This window comes from Typopeltis vanoorti, chromosome 12, assembly GCF_054136105.1.
Source record: "Typopeltis vanoorti isolate ZY-2024b chromosome 12, IOZ_Tvanoo_1.0, whole genome shotgun sequence".
NCBI classification, from domain to species: Eukaryota; Metazoa; Arthropoda; class Arachnida; order Uropygi; family Thelyphonidae; genus Typopeltis; species Typopeltis vanoorti.
Window position 1 is genome coordinate 69,959,536 of NC_143560.1, and position 18,301 is coordinate 69,977,836.

An 18,301-nucleotide genomic window follows, 5' to 3' on the forward strand; every position below is an offset into this window, starting at 1 on the left:
CTCAATCATATCTCCCCTCCTCTGCCTATCAACTAGTTTCTGTAACCCACGAATCTTCAACCTGTTCTCATATGGTTCATTCCATAGACCTGTTATCATCTTAGTCACTCGCCTCTGGATCCTCTCTACCTCCTCCCCATCAAGAAGGAACCGAGGTGAGCAAATCTGGGCACAGAAGTCGAGATGAGGTCTTATCAAGGCTCAGTACAGAGATACAATAACTTGCTTGTCTCTGCTCGTCAAGGTATTTTTCAACAACCAAGTGAGTTGATGAGCTGATTTGGCTACTTTTGCAGTGTGCCCCCTAAACTTCATCTCCCTATCCACCAACACTTCCAAGTCCCTGGCCTCATCAATCTTTTGGAGTACAGTTCCACCAATGTGGTATACTGCTGCTAATCTTTTCACCTCAAAATGCATAACCTTACATTTTGTCACATTAAATTGACATCCATTCTCCTTAGCCCAGAACTCCAATCTATCTAAGTCATCCTGCAAGACTTTGACATCTTCTGCATTCACTATTGCCCTACCCAACTTTGCATCATCAGTGAACAAATGAATTGTTCCACTTAGATCCTTCCCTATATCGTTAATGAACAGATTAAACAGCAGTGGTCAAAGAACAGAACCCTGTGGCACACCACTAGTCACAGGCCGTCTTTTGGACTCTACTCCTGAATAAACTACTCTTTGATATCTCTCCATCAACCAACCACCTATCCATCTCACCAACCCTATATCCATTCCCATATGTTGTAGTTTACGGATTAGTATTCCATGAGGTATCCTGTCAAACGCCTTTGCCAGGTCCAGCAGTATCACTGTAAACCCATTTCCCTTATCCAGTTCAGCTGTCACCTTGTTATAAAACTTGAGCAAGTTACTGAAGCATGATCTACCCTTCACAAAGCCATGCTGTCCCCTGTACATTATCTCGTTTTCATCAATCCATTCCTGTATTTTTCCCTTGACTACTTTCTCTAAGACCTTGACAACGACTCCTGATATGCTGATCGGTCGGTAATTTGCAACCGTAGTCTTGGATCCTCCTTTATGCAGTGAAACTATTTTCCCCTCTTTCCATACCTTCGGGACTAACCCAGACCTGAGACTCAGATTAAACAACATGGTCAAGGGCACTAATAAATCTTTAGCCGCTTCACGCAAGACCCATGTCGGTATACCATCCAATCCCACAGATGTGTTCACATTAAGGTTCTGTAATAGACTAGTCACCTCCACTTCATTCGTCACTATTCCCGTATAAACTAATGGTTCCTTAGTTTATTCTTTACCATCGTCATTCTTTAAAATCATTTTGCCGTGTACAGTTTTTTTCTTGCTTGCAGCATATTGAAAGAACTGTTTCGGATTCTCTTTTGCTTGCAAAGCTGGTTTTCTTTCATAATCCGCTTTTGCTTTTTTTACCACACTCGTTACCTTTCTGGCCTGCACTTTATACCGTTCGTGTGCCTGCAGGTCACCTCTTTCTTTAAATTCCCTCCACAGTTGTTTCTTTTTTTGCATCTCAAGCTTAATGGTGTTATTCATCCATTTAACCCCTACTTGTTTTACTATTTGGACCCTATGTATACAATCAGCCATTACCTCCTGTAAATGCTCCTTGACCACTTCCCATGCTCTATCGACGTCCAGCCCTTGCAGTTGTATATGCCATGGCACTGATCCAAGCAATCTCCTAAGCTTGTCATACTTGCCAGCACGGTAATTCCACATATACCCTGTCTTAATCGAAAATTCCACACCTTTAGCCACCTCCCAGGCCAAGACCTTATGATCACTCTCACCAATAGGTGGCAACATGGTCATATTCATTACAGTCAAATTCTCAGATGCTATTACCAGGTCAAGCACTCTCACACCCCTAGTATTTTCAATTACATGCTGTCTCAGATAGTTATCCCTTAATAATTGAATAAAATCCTTTTCCTTCCTCACATGTGTCCTCTCCTCCTTCCAATCAATGTTACCATAGTTGAAATCCCCCATAATAATTACCCTCCTTCCACTCATTTCATCAATTTCCCTATGCATACTATCTCCACCATCTATTCCATCACCTGGTCTATAGCAGCACCCAAGTGTATATTTTATTCTGCCAGTCTCAATCTCACACCAAATAGCGTCAAATGAGCTCCTTTCACTATCCTGCGATACAACTTCAATTCTCCTTGGCTGCAGTTCATCAGCTATCATCAATAATATCCCTCCCCCCATTTTATTCTCTCTGTCCCTCCTAAACACACTATGTTAAAACACTGAAGGAATAGAACAACGTAGTTAAGGATATAAATTAAATTAAACTTTAATAAATATTTTCCAATATTTCGGCAATGTCACATTGCCATCTTCTAAAGGAACTTACAAAAAAAGCACGTGCACGTAGGCACTACAAACACAGTAACTGGGAATGAAGAGATGAAGCTATTGTTCTCCTAAAAGTCCTGATGGTGCCCTCTAGCGGGCTAAGTAGGTGTTCTTGGCCGTTGGGCTGAAAGTCTGCTGATGTAAGCCTCACAAATTTGGGGAAGTCGCATACAACCAAAATTTGTTGAGGTTTGGAGAATTTCTTAGGGCTGAGGCTGATTCCATAAAAAGTCTTTTGTATTTGTATTTGGTACGGTGTATTACTGTAGCTTTCTTCCACCGTATTCTGTGGCGTGTATCCAGAGCATGGTCCACAAGACCACAATGGCTGTACTTGTGAAACCGGATGCAGTCCTTGTGTTCAGAAATTCTGATATTCGCTGTCCTGCCTGTTTGGCCAAAGTAAGACAGATTACAACTGCAAGGGACCTGGTATACACCAGGTAGGTCTAGGGGAAGTGGTTGGTCTTTAGTGGAGCGGATAAGGGATGCCAATTTTCTGTAAGGTTTGTAACAGGAGGTCAGGTCATGCTTTTTTAAGATTTTGGTAATCTTTTCCGAGGTGCCTCGGATGTAGGGAATGGTGATGGATTTAGAGTAATCCTTGTTGTGGAGGGGATCTGTGGTTTGTAGGTTCTAATATTTTTTGGACTTTTTTTGGGGGGGTAGCCATTGGCTGAGAAAGTGTTGAGGATGTGATTTAGTTTAGTGTTTAGGGCCAAGTTGTTTGAACAGATTAGTTTAGCCCTGTTGTATAGTGTTTTCACTACTCCATATTGTTGTGTGTGTGGGGGTGGGGGGATTGTTGGTGAATGTATCTGCCTGTATGGGTGGGTTTTCTGTAAACTGAGAAAACCAAAGTTCCATTAGGCTGGCGGGTGACTAGTGTGTCTAGGAAAGGGATGCTGTTTTTTTTTCCTCTTTTTCCAGGGTGAATTTGATTCTAGGGTGTTGGTTGTTTAAGTATGTTAAGAAGGAGAGAAGTGTTTCAGAGCCATGTGGCCAAATAGCGAACACATCATCAACGTAGCAAAGCCATATGGTTGGTTTTTGTGGGGCAGAGGCTAAAGCTTTTTCTTCAAAGGTCTCCATAAAGAAATTGGCCAAGGGTGGGGAGAATGGTGAACCCATGGCTGTCCCCTCTATTTGTTTGTAGAATTTTCCTTGCCAAACGAAATAGCCTGAGTTCATTGTGAACTGAAATAAGGCTGAAATATCGGGAGAAAATTTAGCTTGGATTAGCTCTAGAGTTTCCTTGAGTGGGACATTTGTGAATAAAGAGGAGACGTCAAAGCTGACCATTATGTTAGTATGTTGGAGTGTAAGGTTTTCTATGTTGGCTTTGAAATGGGCTGAGTTTTTTTATGTGTGATGGTGTGTTGCCAGTATAGTGTGTGAGCTCTTTGGCCAAATGTTTAGCTAATTTGTATGTGGGGGAATCAATGCCATCCACTATGGGACGTAATGGCACATTTTCTTTATGTATTTTTGGGAGTCCGTAAATACGGGGGGGGGGGGGGGGGTATAGAGTTAAATGGCTTTAATCTGTTGGTAACTTCTACAGCCCAAGAAGTGACTCTCTTAAGGAGCCTGTGAAGTTTTCTAATTTGAGAGTTGGTGGGATTGTAATTGATGGGGAGGTAAGTAGCCCGATCTAAGAGAAGAGCATTCAGCTTACCTGTGTAGTCCTTTTGGTTAAGGACTACAGTTGCGTTTCCCTTATCCGCTTTGGTGATAACTATTTCTTTATTATTCTTCATTTCCTGTAGAGCTTTATATTCCTTGTTAGATATGTAGACTTTTGGTGGGACTGCTTTGGAAAGGACACAAGCTACATCCAGTCTCACACTGTTGGCGACTTGATGTGGAAGGTGGCGGATTCCGCGTTCGATCTGGATCATAATATCCTCACTGGGTATGTTTTTGGGAGCAATCGCGAAGTTGTGGACACGTGACAGCGCGTTGATTGCTACCAATACCGTAATCAACCTTTCTTCAGTCACCCTGAAGCCTGAAGCAATCAACGCGCTGTCACATGGCCACAACTCCCCCCCTCCACAACAAGGATTACTCTAAATCCATCACCATTCCCTACATCCGAGGCACCTCCTGTTACAAACCTTACAGAAAATTGGCATCCCTTATCCGCTCCACTAAAGACCAACCACTTCCCCTAGACCTACCTGGTGTATACCAGGTCCCTTGCAGTTGTAATCTGTCTTACTTTGGCCAAACAGGCAGGACAGCGAATATCAGAATTTCTGAACATAAGGACTACATCCGATTTCACAAGTACAGCCATTCTGGTCTTGCGGACCATGCTCTGGACACACGCCACAGAATACGGTGGAAGAAAGCTACAGTAATACACCGTACCAAATACAAATAGAAAAGACTTTTTATGGAATCAGCCTCAGCCCTAAGAAATTCTCCAAACCTCAACAAATTTGGTTGTATGCGACTTCCCCAAATTTGTGAGGCTTACATCAGCAGACCTTCAGCCCAACGGCCAAGAACACCTACTTAGCTCGCTAGAGGGCACCATCAGGACTTTTAGGAGAACAGTAGCTTCATCTCTTCATTCCCAGTTACTATGTTTGTAATGCCTACGTGCACGTGCTTTTTTTGTAAGTTCCTTTAGAAGATGGCAATGTGACATTGCCGAAATATCGGAAAATATTTATTAAAGTTTAATTTAATTTATATCCTTAACTACGTTGTTCTATTCCTTAAGTGTTTTAATAATGCATAACCAACGTATAAGCCTGTCTACGAGAATAAACACACTATAACCTACACATTCTATCCCACTAACTATATCTTCTTCAGTCAGCCATGTTTCACTAATGCCAATAACCTGTGGCCAGGAAGAGCCAATCAAGGCCAAAAATTCTTCTTTCTTGTTCCTAATACTCCTGGCATTAGTATACATGAAATGCAGTGATTCCTTAGTCCCACCCCTCTATTGATACGTTATTCTAAATGACCCATTCCCATTTTTTGTCCTTAGTGCTGGCTCGGGTACATTATATACATTCTTACACTCATCTGTCTCACTGATGTCTGCATATCCATTCCCCCCCCCTCCTCCTTTAGTTTTATTAGATCCATTCCCCCCCCCCCCCTCTTTTAGATTAAATGGAAGAAAACATTAGTTTTCTTCCATTTAATCCTGTGTGAAGGGATGTCCAAAGTGTGGTCTGCCAGTCCTGACTTGTCACAATAAGGTTAGTGAATTTATTTTTCATGTTCTTCCAGGTGGATATTGGCAGATCTTCCTGTCTGCCCATAGTAGGCCAAGTCACAGTCACAAGGTACTTTATACACTTCAGAGTGTGCTAGAAGGTGAAGATTTATCCTTAGGTGAGCAGATCGGAGTTGCTAAATTAACATGAGGTTGTCATCTGATACACCTCTGTTTCTTTCACTTCCAATTCTCCTAATACTTGCCTCTCTTCTATATTGCACCACATCATTTACACCATTATGATATAGTGCTGATAAAGTGTTCGTTCAATAATTCCACTATATCTCTTGCAGCTGTTGGTCTACTGCCATGACTATGCACTAATGTTAATCAGCCATAATTATTCTTCATCTTGCTTGCTATGTAGCAGAAAAATTCTCTTGAGTTAACCCTGGCCTGACCAGCCAATCTCCTCTCATACTGCGCCTTTTCTTTCTTTACCATTCTTGTCACCTTTCTAGCTTGCACTTTATACTCTTCATGGATACCGTCTTGTACCTCCATAGCATTTTCTTTTTCAGCACAGCTTGCTTGATTTCACTGTTCATCCAGTTCACTCCTCCTTTATACTTGCTTAACCCTTGGTATGCATTCTCGGTATGCAGTTATACATTGCTTTTGCAGATACTGCCCTGTGAGTTTCCATGCATTGTCATCATCTTTTCTGCTCAGCCTATCCACCCAACATACTGATGCTAACTGACTACAGAGCTTCCTATAATCTCCTGCTTTATACTTCCACATATATCCATTTTTGGCAGTAACCTTTTTTTGTTTCATCACTTCCCAAACAAGCACTTCATGATCACTCCCACAAACCAGCAGTGTTACCACCTCATTAACAACTACATCTTGGGAAGTTATCACCAAATCAGAGCCTCCATAGCTCAGTCGGTATAGACAAAGTCCTTTGGTCAGAAAGGCCTGTGTTCGATTTCCATCTGTGACATGAGGAATCTTTATCTGGTCTCTGTCGACTAAGGTGAGTTAGCTGGTCAGATATAGCAGTAGAGGATTTTTCACCCTGAAACTTGGGTTTTTCCCTCAGAACAGGCAAACTGGTTCGTGAACCCACACATGGATCTATGTCATAAAATACTTACTTAATCCCTCAGTATGAGGGCTCAACCAATCCTAAGGGATGGTTGGGGAAAGGAGGGAACCCCACATGAATTTAAAAGAAAATCACCAAATCCAAAATATTAAAGCCTCTAATTGCTTCAATCACATGCTGCTTAAGATACTTATCTCTCAGAAATTCCACAAACTCACTCTCCTTGTTTCCATACATTATCTCCTCCTTCCATTCCATATTCCTGTAATTAAAGTCTCCCATCAGGATCACATTCTTTTTACATGCCCAACTAATTTGCCTAGGCATTTCACAGTGGGTATTCTCTGCATTCCCTGTCCTATCGCAGCAGCCTATCAGATATACTAACCTATTTATTTCATCTTCACACCACACAAATTCAAAATCTGTGCTACACTCTCAGCTTCCACACTTTGCAGACACAATTCCTCAGCACTCTCCCTCCTCTTTCCACATTTCTATCCTTCTGGAAAATTATATATGTCCTTCTGTTTCTATTCCTGACATCACATCCTCCTCAGACAACCCAGTTTCACTTATTCCAATTATCTTTGGGCATATCAACTCAATCAATGCAACAAACTGCTCCCTTGTTTTGAATACTCCTTACATTTGTGTACAAACGTAAGGAGTATTGTAAGCGCCTCCGTAGTGCAATTGGAAGAACAACGTACATTGTGCCCTTCGATTGGAATATGCCTAAGTTCGATTCTCGTCACGATGGGAGGAATCTTTATCTGGACGGTTTCAATCGAAGGTGAGTTAGCCGATCTCATATGGAGGTAGCAGGGTTTTTTCTCCCGGAAACTCGGGTTTTTCATCCCGCATACGGACAAATCGGCCCTTCAGAATGCACGCAATTTACAGACAAAAAATACTAGTTATGGTGGATGTGGAATGTAGATGTTGTTGATGGAGATGATTCGTAGTAGAGGTTCGGTGTAGTGGTTGAGACAGTTGTAGGTGTCTTCCCACGATGAGTCTTCGGACTCCTTGGAGGTGTCAGGAATAATAATAATAATAATAATAATAAACATTACAATCCCTGTGTGTTTGAAACCATTCTATCAGCTCCAACATTCTCCAAAGAGAGAGAGAGAGAGAGAGGTGTGGTATAGCAGCTATTCTAGCTGCTATACCACACCTCTCTCTTCGATCTGACCATTCCCATTCCCTCTGTAACAGAAATATTGGAAGCATTAAACTGTTATTTAATTAATTGCTGCTGCTGTTTTTATTTCATTAAGCATCCAGTATCAGTGTGATAATAGGAGACTTGATTTTGATCAATGGTGTTTAAAGAGTATCTTGTGAGTGAGACAGTTTGACTTTGTAAATAATGATGAGGTACACTGAAGAAGTTGTCAGCCACCTCTTAGCACTATCCTGTATGAGAAAAAACTGCGGTGGTTCAACCATATTACCAGAATGCAAAGTATAGTTAACAAGATTATTCTGAGTTATTCAAAAAGGTATTAGAAAAAGAGATATGCCCCATATGATGTGGGTTGACAATATCAAATAAATCCATAATAAAAATGATTTACAGTTTACATTGGTCAACCAGGTACTCAAGATGTGCATCTAACATGAAGTTGTTCTTCCATAGCCATTGGTTGCTTGAATATGTGTGCACAGTTCACATCTGAAAGCTTCTCAACTTTGATTCTTTTTAATACTTTCATACACATTTTTCTTTTCAATATGATACTCATTTTTATCCTACTCAAATCTAAATGGTGAACACTCCTATTCATTATTCCCTACATACTCATAATCCAAGTATTTACTTGAAAAATTATATTTCTTAATTTTCCATGGCAATGAAAAGAAATGTTACAAAGTAAATGAATATGAAATCATATTCTTGTCAGGTATAATTTACTTTGTAAGTTTGCTCCTACTTGTATATAAAATAAACTTTACATCATTAGCATTTATATTTGATAATGTGTGTATCCCCCTTCTCAGGCATCATACATTATGGTGAAAGCCACTACTCAGAGTGGTTTAAATTTTTATTGAGGTAGGAAATTTGTTCAAAGACATGAAGAAAGTGTACTAGTGACCAGCATAAAATGAATACCTATTCACATTTAACTAAGAACAGATGAGTGATGCCATTAAACTCATCTGAGACTTCTCCTAATACTATCTACCCTATATATATAAAATAAGCTTTTTATGTAACGTTTTTATGTCACATTTTTTGTCAAGTTATTTGAAACTCAGGGGCTACTCTGAGTGTCGAGTCATCAGAATTGAAGGAGAACTGGCCTACCACCGGAACTCGGGGGGGGGGGGGAGAAATCCCTTTCGAGTCATCAGAATTGAAGGAGAACCGGCCTACCAGTCCAGAACACTGGAGGTTGGACGCTGGGGGGGGGGGTGGCCTCCCTAGTAAGTATAAAAAACAATAGCTAAGATATCAGTATATGCTGTTTGGAAAGAAGTCAACAGACACCATAGTGTGACGACCAAACAGCCATGACTCTTAATAAGATGTAGGACTTTCTTTCACTGTGATAACTACAGAGAATAATTCTCTGATCACTATCATACACTTTCCACAAGTGTATGATGGCGATCAGGGGATTTTGTACCATTCCTCTTGTAGGCATGTAATGAGGAAGAATGGTACAAAATCCCCTGATCACTATCCTGGACTGTTGTATAGCAGACATCCCTTTACCTCACCTGATGCTGCATTTCATCCCACAGATGTTCAATAGGTTTGAGATCAGGGCTCTGTAGAGACCAGTCAAGTGTGGTAATGTTCATGTCCATAAACCACACAGTTACAGCAGCAACCTTATGACACAGTGTGTTGTCTTGTTGAAAGAGACAAAGGTTGGTTCTGTAAAAATGTCACAAAGTAGGAAGCGTTACATTGTCTAGAATGTTCAGACACTACCTTTTCGAGTTCAGAGTTTGTGGCACCAAAAACAGAGGGCTGAGGCTAAATCAGGAAAAACAGGACTATACATCACACCACAACCTCCGAATTTCATAGTTAGGGTTATGCACTCTGGTAGGAGACATTCATCAGGCATCTGCCATACCCCACACCAATCCATCTGCTCAGTAGAGAATGTAGCATGAATTGTCGCTCCATAACACAGCTTTCCAAGAGTCAGCATCAAACTGTACATGTTCTTTACACCACTAATAACAACACTGCTTATTGGAACGTTAATATTGCAGTCCTCCCATAGAAACCCAGTTGTGTTCCACTCGATGCCCGTAACTCCTCATTTTAGCATGCCAGCTGATGAATGGAGGTTTGTTACATATTATCCTAGGTAGCACCCTACAGTCATGTTCCGTGAATGTGGTAGGTAGGTCATCCACTGCAGGTAGCACTTGCAGTTGACTCCCTATGCATTCATCTCAGTGTAGTATCACTGATTGTTGACCTGAGATTGCCAAATAGATAGGCTTGTAACCTGGCATCATATCACGATGCCTCTTTCAAACTCCATCAGTTCTCTTCTTGCAACCATTTCACCTGGACACAGTTGCACTGACTTGAGAGAATCATATTCCTCCATTTTATATGGGCTACAAACACGTGACTTGTTACATGGTACAATGCACCTTGCCCATGGGGGATGTCTGTTGACTTCTTTCCTATCAGTGTATACTAATTTAATATAGCTGAGGGCAGGAAGGAGGGATTCCTCCTTATTAGCATTTCCTGTTGCTAATAATTTAACTTTTCATATTGTTACTCTAAATCAGTGTTTCTCAAACTTTTTGAGACTGCAGAACCTTACATAAAAATATTTTTTCATAGAAAGCTATGGAGTGTTTCTTTAACTTTTTGAGACCATAGAACTTTACATAAAAATATTTTTTCATGGAAAGCTATGGAAATTTTCTAAAAAAAATTATCAGAAAAGAATTTTGACAATAACCCATTACCTGCAAAATATTTTAATCAAGAAACATATGATGCATAATATTACAAATAATAAATTAACATAACTGTTCTAGAAATAAGTCAATTTAATAAAAAAAATTAGTATCTTTCCCATTCAGTGAAGGTTTTTTTTCCAGAAAATATATCTAATACAGGTTATAAATGCCTGTGTGCTCTTGGAGAACCCCATACAAGTTTTTGCTGCCATAGGGTTTCGTGTAACTCAGTTTAAGAAACGCTGTTGTAAATGGCAGTAGATTTTGCTTTGTTTCCATCTAACATGCTGTTTAGAGACTATTGTCATTCCTAGAATCAGTATTCTGTATATGCAAAGCATTTATTTTTGCAAACATTTAGAATATTGAGAATTTTTCATAGCTTCCCTATGACAAGTTATTGGTGCATCAGTGACAAAGAGATGTGGTGTCATTACTTGTGTTCCTTCCCATTTTGAATGCATTGAATCTGGCTCACCATGATGAGACCTCAGTAAAGGTTATAACCAATTTGAGTAGTGATCCTTCTCATATTGCATAGCAATATACACATCTGGCAGGAAGTGTGTTCTTTGCATTATAGGATACTGAGGCTATTGATGTGAAGTCAGCAGCTTCCATTTACAAGTAAGATTAAGTTATGATTACATTTCATGTAAGAAATCAAATTTTAATGGACAAAAGATCTAAAATACTAATTTGGTGACCTGTAATGTTGTATAAAAATGGTGCATAAATTAAATTTCTTTTATAGTTGTTGGATTGGAGCTGATCTTATAACTATTTTTTTATCCAGATAAAGCCATTCTTGTTAACTTTGTAATTCATCTGAACAATTATACCCTAAAATACACTTCAAATTAGAAAAGAATGAAATAACTGTGTGTCTTTTCTTAATACACTTCTCAAATGTCCTTCAAATTTTTACTATCTTTTTCTATTCATAGAAAGTCAACATAATACTTACATTAACAATCACATTATCATCCAGCCCAGCAGTGCAGAATCCTCAAAACACTAATTCTTAAAGCCAGAGCTATTTATTTTAGTGATGCAGCTCTTGCCACAGACCTCAACTACCTTTGCCACATTTTTTTGGCCAGTAGCTATAGCCCTTACAAAATAGATGAAATATGATGCAGGGTACATCTGAAAAAGATAGCTGAAGAAATATAACCTTCACACCACACTTCAAAGTAGCATCCCTGATCCACTCATCAAAGGACACAATCTATTCTCTGTCCTATCCTGAAGTGCCCAAGCTACAACTGTAACTTGGCATACTATGGATAGACCAAAGGATCTGTCTACCATCATTATGGAAAGTCAGGACTTGCAGACCATGCACATTACTTTGCACAGATAAAAGTAAATTGTTATGCTATATAAAAGTCATTATTTTTTTTTTTTAGAGCCAGCAATGACTATGAATCATCCTCCTAACTTCACTGAGTATGGCTGCCTCAGAAAATCTTAAGGTCAGCTCCAACCCAGTAACAGTAATAAGATTTCTATATATACAACATTAGAGGAAGCCAAATTAGAACTTCAGGTCGCTTGTCCATTACGATTTGAACTGTTTCCTGTACTCATTTGAATTATTTTTTCTACTCATTATCATTTGTGTATTGTAACAAATGGTTATGCACTGAAGGTGGCAGTTTGAAAGCCAATGAAATATAAGTCAGTTTATAAACATGTTTTTTTTTATTATTTATTGTTTTTGTGTGGTATAATATTATTATTGTTGTTGTTTTCCTTACATCCATGGAGTCACAAGACTCACCATGAGCAGTCAATGCTAGACAGCACAAAGTCTGTCGTACCACTTCTTAATCTCATTCACCATTTGTACTTTTACCATCATTCCATGCTCCTACCATCTTCATGAGAAACCTTACTTCTTAAACTCTTGCTAACACTTTCTTTTCCAACTTCTAAGGATGGCCTCTTATCCTTGTTCCTTCGTTTTGGTCTACCATATGAAAAATCTTCCCATTATCAATGTGATAATAACCTTTAAATAGGCTTAAATATTTTAATCATATCTCTTCCCTTTCTATTCACCAAACTCTGTAGTTTGCATGCCTTCAGTCTGTCCTCATAACCAACATTGTACAGTCCTGATATCATTTTCATTATCCATCTTTACCCTTTTCAATGTTATTTCATCTCCTTGAAATCCCAGTGACCAGATCTGAGTAAAGTAGACATGAATGATTCCATAAATGGGTTATGTTGGCTAAGAGATCTATTGTGAATTGAAAATATGGAATCACTAATTGGTGTCATTGACACAATTGTAGTAATTGCAACAGCTTAATGGCTGGTTTTTATCCCTTCTTTGGAATGGATTGATTATAGACTTGTTTCCATGCTTTTGGATAGAGGATGATTATCAAAAATTATAAACGTGATATAGGATGGATGTTACTTCTGGAGCAAAAGTGGAAGGATACCTTCAGGATCAGAAGATGTGGATATTTTGAATAGACTGGGTGACCAGTCTGTTCAGGATTCTTCTGATGTCATTCTGGTGAAAGACAAAAGGAGACTTGCAGCGAGCTGTTCCTTGTTAAAGTGAGGGGTAAGATACTTTTTTGCCCTGGTCATAATTGCAGGAGTTGAAGGAGAAAAATATTCAGCTCTGTCATATCTAGATTATGCTATGAATGAGTGAGATAGAGAGAGAAATGCAGAAACATAGATGGGCAGAAGTTGCTATTTCAGCAGAAGGCAAGTTTTTTTGTATTACCTCATTCAATCTACTTCCTGTTTGCTGATGGTCTTTTTTTTTTTTTTTTTTTGCAGATTGCAGATGTTTTAGGCTGACACTGAAACTGAAGTTTTGTTTTCCAGATATGATGAAATTTTCTTGTACTATTTTTGTTGGAAAACAAGTGTTTGGAGAGCGATCTAGAGTTTTGAATAAAATGGAGATGAAAGTGAACCCTTCATTCCAGCAAGAATTATTTTAGATATTCAGTTGGAGCATGTGTTTGGATCTGAAGGGCAAAAACAGTAATTAGCCTAAGGAAAGAGGTAATAGAAGTTATGGAAGTCATTTCATTTGATACTACTGTAGTGTCGAAGAAAATGAAACTAAGAGTAGCTAGGTAAAGGACATTGCATAGACTTGGATGAAGTTATGATCAGAGTTACCAAGGAGGCTGATGTCTATAGTATATTTATCAGAACACATTAAGAGTTATCTGATACTGAGTGTGAGTTTCATGAACTTTTTTTTAACTTATTTGTTTATGTTGTTTATGTGCAGCTTGATATTACTAAAACCACCATGTGGTTAAGCACCAGTGGTGTAATAAAGGAAACTTTATTTAAGTAGATATATTTAAATAGTCAACTTGCTTACCAGAAAGAATGTTGTATGTATATTATTTTATGTTTCTGTTTATATTAGTGTTCCTATGCCATACACTGTTGTAAAACGTAATTGCTGCACTAATGGCAGATGTATTGTCACTTGAGTTTTACTTTGAATCTCAGTAATGGGCATGCATATTAGATATGAGTTGAAACAGCTGTTTCCAGGAAACGGGAACACTAGCCAGATATTAGAGAACAGAGGAAAGAGATAGAGCTGGAAAGGAGAAAAACTGCTAAGTTAAATTCTGTGATCTCACAAAAGTTTTTGTATGGATCTTTATCTATTATCCAAGGACAATACAAGGTATTATTAGCCTTCATATATCAGAGAGAGTATTGCATGCTCAAATGAGAAGCAAGTACCATATTAAGCTGGATGAAATGCACAGTAAAATTCTTTAACTCAGAATTACGTGGAACTGCTCAATTAAGTGTCTCCTATTGTCAGAGAGATTATATTTGTGCTTACTTCAGGAAATGAAGGAAAGATGTTGTTTATCCAACTACATGCTAGAAGAAGATATGTTAGCATAATAGTCAACCGAGATCTTCAACTTCTTTTATTTTGATTTAAGGGATTTGAGAAGTAAGATATGTTGAATGAATGAGTAGAAACCAAAATAAATAAAATATAGAAAGATAAAAAGGACAGTGATGGAATAAATGCTGCTAAGGAAGCTCCCATATAGTCAAGTAAAACTATAGAACTTTTACTGAATGCTGTTCATTCTTTATATAGTACAATCATACCCTGACTTACGCAAATCCGGAGTTACGCAGTTTCTTATATGTACGTATTCCCATCCTGCTTCACGTCTCACCACTAGTCATATCTTTCAGGCGCCAGCCGCATTCTCCAGTGTCGCACATACTGTGAACAAGCACTGACGTGTTTCGCGTAGTCTCCATTCATACATGATTTTTATAGTCTACAAACCTTGCAATTGTTTAATGTTATGTTCTTGATAAAAATTTTATCACATAAAAAATAATAATGTCATTCAAAAGAAGCAAGTCCGATTCTTTTACAGCTAGCAAGAAAAGAAAAACATTGACTTTGGAAACAAAACTCAACATTATTAAGGATTTTGAAGGCGTAATGAAAATTTGTGATCTAGCAAAGAAGTTCAATCTACAGGAATCCACAGTAAGAACAATCATAAAAGAAAGGTTTACAGATTTTGGAGGATAGATTCTAATGAGGAACGAATTGTAGCCACAAGGCAAAGAATAAAAAAATCATTAGCTTGCTATGAAGAAATTTTGCGTGACAAGAAAAAGACATTATGCCGTCAGACAAATCTATTAGATTTTATGAAACCATCGACATTGAAATAACTTTCTTTTTTTTATGTACGAAAAACTACAATTATGATTATATTTCTTAAAAAATATAGGTGTTTTTGTAAACCTTTGGTCCCAATTGTATGTTTGTATATATAAATTACATGCAAAATTATACCCGAGTTACGCGAATTTGACTTACGTGCTTTTTGTTAGTCCCACCTACCGCGTAACTTCAGGGTTTTACTGTATTTGATGTTATCTCTCAGAAACAAATTTAATTGTGATAGACAGTAAGAGATAATGATTTCTTGGATCTCGTATCATCTAAATTCTAGAATGGCTATCTTCTGTAGTCACTAAGAATTTAAAAGAAATACAGTGTATAGGACAGTAGGAAGTTAATGTTTACTAATTGAAATTCTGAGAGAATATGACTTCTATCCATTTCCTTTAGATGTACAAAGAGAATGATTTAATGTACTTAATTCTGTGTATTTGGGTTTACACAGAATTTACACAGTAAATGTTTTAATTTTTTATATTTGTGCTTCATTCTTTGTAATTTACAAAGAATGAAGTGCATTAATCTTTGATGTCAGTGTGCTATCACATGTACAAATCTAAAACATTGTAACCAACTAATAAAGTTGGTTAGAATGGTAAAGAAATAAAATTTGTATGTAAATATAATTAACCTACTCTCCACAACTGAATATTAACGGTCAGAATTCTCCTGATTAATAATCAGGATTCGTTTTTTCTTTGTTAGGCCGAGAACTTTTCAGACCACTCTCGTATTTACAGGTTAAAATATTTCACCAGAGAAAGTGTACTCATATTGGAGAAGTTTCTTCAGATACAAAACAAAATGTAAAACAAAGTCCACTGAAACTGTGGACTACTGGTGAGTAATGCATTAAAACTTCCACTGAGACAGACTTCTTCCGAGGAAATGAAATATCTGAGCTAAGAAAAAAAAAAAAGCTTATAGATCTCTGAAAATGAAGCTCTTCCTTCTGAATTACATGAAAATCAGAAGGTTATACTAAGAAAAAATTATTTATCTATATGCATTATGTAGCTCTGAAATATAGAAATGGCAGGCATGTTGTTCTAATGGGGAAGCCAAGCTTCTCCTGGTATACTTCTCATTCCCAGTATTCCTCTGATATTCTTATTATTCATCGACTGATACTACACAAGCATTCAGACATTTCTTAGATAATGTCTCATAATTGCAGATGACAATATGTGGTGTTAACAGTGAAGAAGTTCGAAAAACCTAAATTTATGTGACCATTCAATATGCAGAAAAAATCTATCATCTAGCAGAGTTTTGCCACAAATTCTGAAAAATAAAAAATAATAATATTTCAATTTCTGTAATTTTTAAAACACTGTTCTTAAATTTTACAAATAAACTAACAATAATAGATTAATAACCTAAATAATGCTAAGTTATTTTTGTTTGTACTAAGTTACTTCCTTTTTTCCTTGTCAGCTCAATTGGTATACAAAAAGAATTTCTTTGGCTGCAGCATACAAATCAGCTGAAATATGTCTGTTACAGGATGAATCTATAGATCACAAGGATACCTGGCTTTTTTTAGACAGGCGTTTAGATGAAGTATCCACTGCTTTGGAATGTTGTCAACAGGTAAATATTAATATCTATGTACAGTAATTTATCTAATATCCAGACTCAGGCAATTTTAAGATAGGTTGAATAACATAATGATAACTAGGCTTTTGTATCCGTCCATCCGTGTGTGTGTGTGTGTGTGTGTGTGTGTGTGTGTGTGTGTGTGTGTGTGTGTGTGTGTGTGTGTGTGTGTGTGTGTTATTAATAATCATATTTATAAATAAATTGCCATGTTTCCCTACCTGTTATAGTCAATGATGTTTTCAAGATAATAACAAGAAGAATAGGTATTCATCTCATATTCTTATTATTCATCATGTGCCACTTTATATTATTATATAATAATAGTAATTTGATGCCTTGAAGAATTATTGAAACTATCATGGAAAAAACCTGTTTTCTTTATAGGTAAAGATCTCATATTTGGTGCCATGGGTGAATGATCTTATGATACCCATGTTAGTAGTGATCATAAAAGTATATATACAGCTATTTTATTATCCACCAAACTTATGTTGGTGATATGCACTGTTAGCATTACTTTTCATTTGTTTCATTGCATATATCATCTCTTTAAATATGCTAATAGCACTTAACAGTGTAGAAAATTATGTGCATGAAATTTCTTTGCCTAACTTTGTATAAACACTTGCTTGTATAAGAGGCAGGTTCCTTCTGATTAAGTAAAAAGATGTTGAATGATAAATACATGTCTTGCATGAAAAAGAAATATTTGGACAATGTGTAGAGCTGTTTTCATAAAGAGTCTTCATAGGGTGTTTATGAAGACAGCGATCGCAATGAAGTGCTGCTCATTACACCACTTGATTATTGCAAAACGGGTAGAATTAACTGGCCAGAATATGCAAAAATTCTCTTATAAGGTTCCACCGACCTTAGAATATAGTTTATCATGTACAAGTACTTAGTGTCTAACCTGACCATAGCCGTTACACTGCTTTGAAATGCAGATATATGCAGAAACGTATTATTTCTGATTTCAGCATTATTGAAAGATGAAAATAAAAGATTGGGAGACAAGGCTTCTGTCAGAATTCCTGCATACCATTCAATCAGTTCAAATTTTCATAATTGTGATGTGAAATTAGTTTAATCCTTGTTAGTCATCTTTGTGAATGTAGTGTAATTCAGATAAAAATTATTCAGGCAAAATATTCTTTTGGTTAATAGTGCTAATCTCAAGTTTTACTGAATCATGATAAAACTAACAATATAGTAAACTTCATGTTTAGAAACTTAGAAATAAATCTGAAACAATGCAAGACTCTATTTTCATTATCTTTGATGGCCATTTATTGATACTTATCAGTTATCC

The 18,301-nt window shown here is 37.4% G+C and overlaps 1 protein-coding gene across 4 annotated transcripts in view; it reads left to right on the forward strand.

Moving 5' to 3' along the window:
* Positions 1 to 18,301, forward strand: part of Coq9 (ubiquinone biosynthesis protein COQ9, mitochondrial) — a 192,355-nt gene that overhangs the window by 93,492 nt on the left and 80,562 nt on the right. For all 4 annotated transcript variants that reach the window (XM_090401194.1, XM_090401196.1, XM_090401195.1 and 1 more), the window contains exon 6: positions 16,825 to 16,980. In XM_090401194.1, the coding sequence (XP_090257320.1) occupies positions 16,825 to 16,980 (156 nt within the window). The remainder of the gene's footprint in view (positions 1 to 16,824; positions 16,981 to 18,301) is intronic.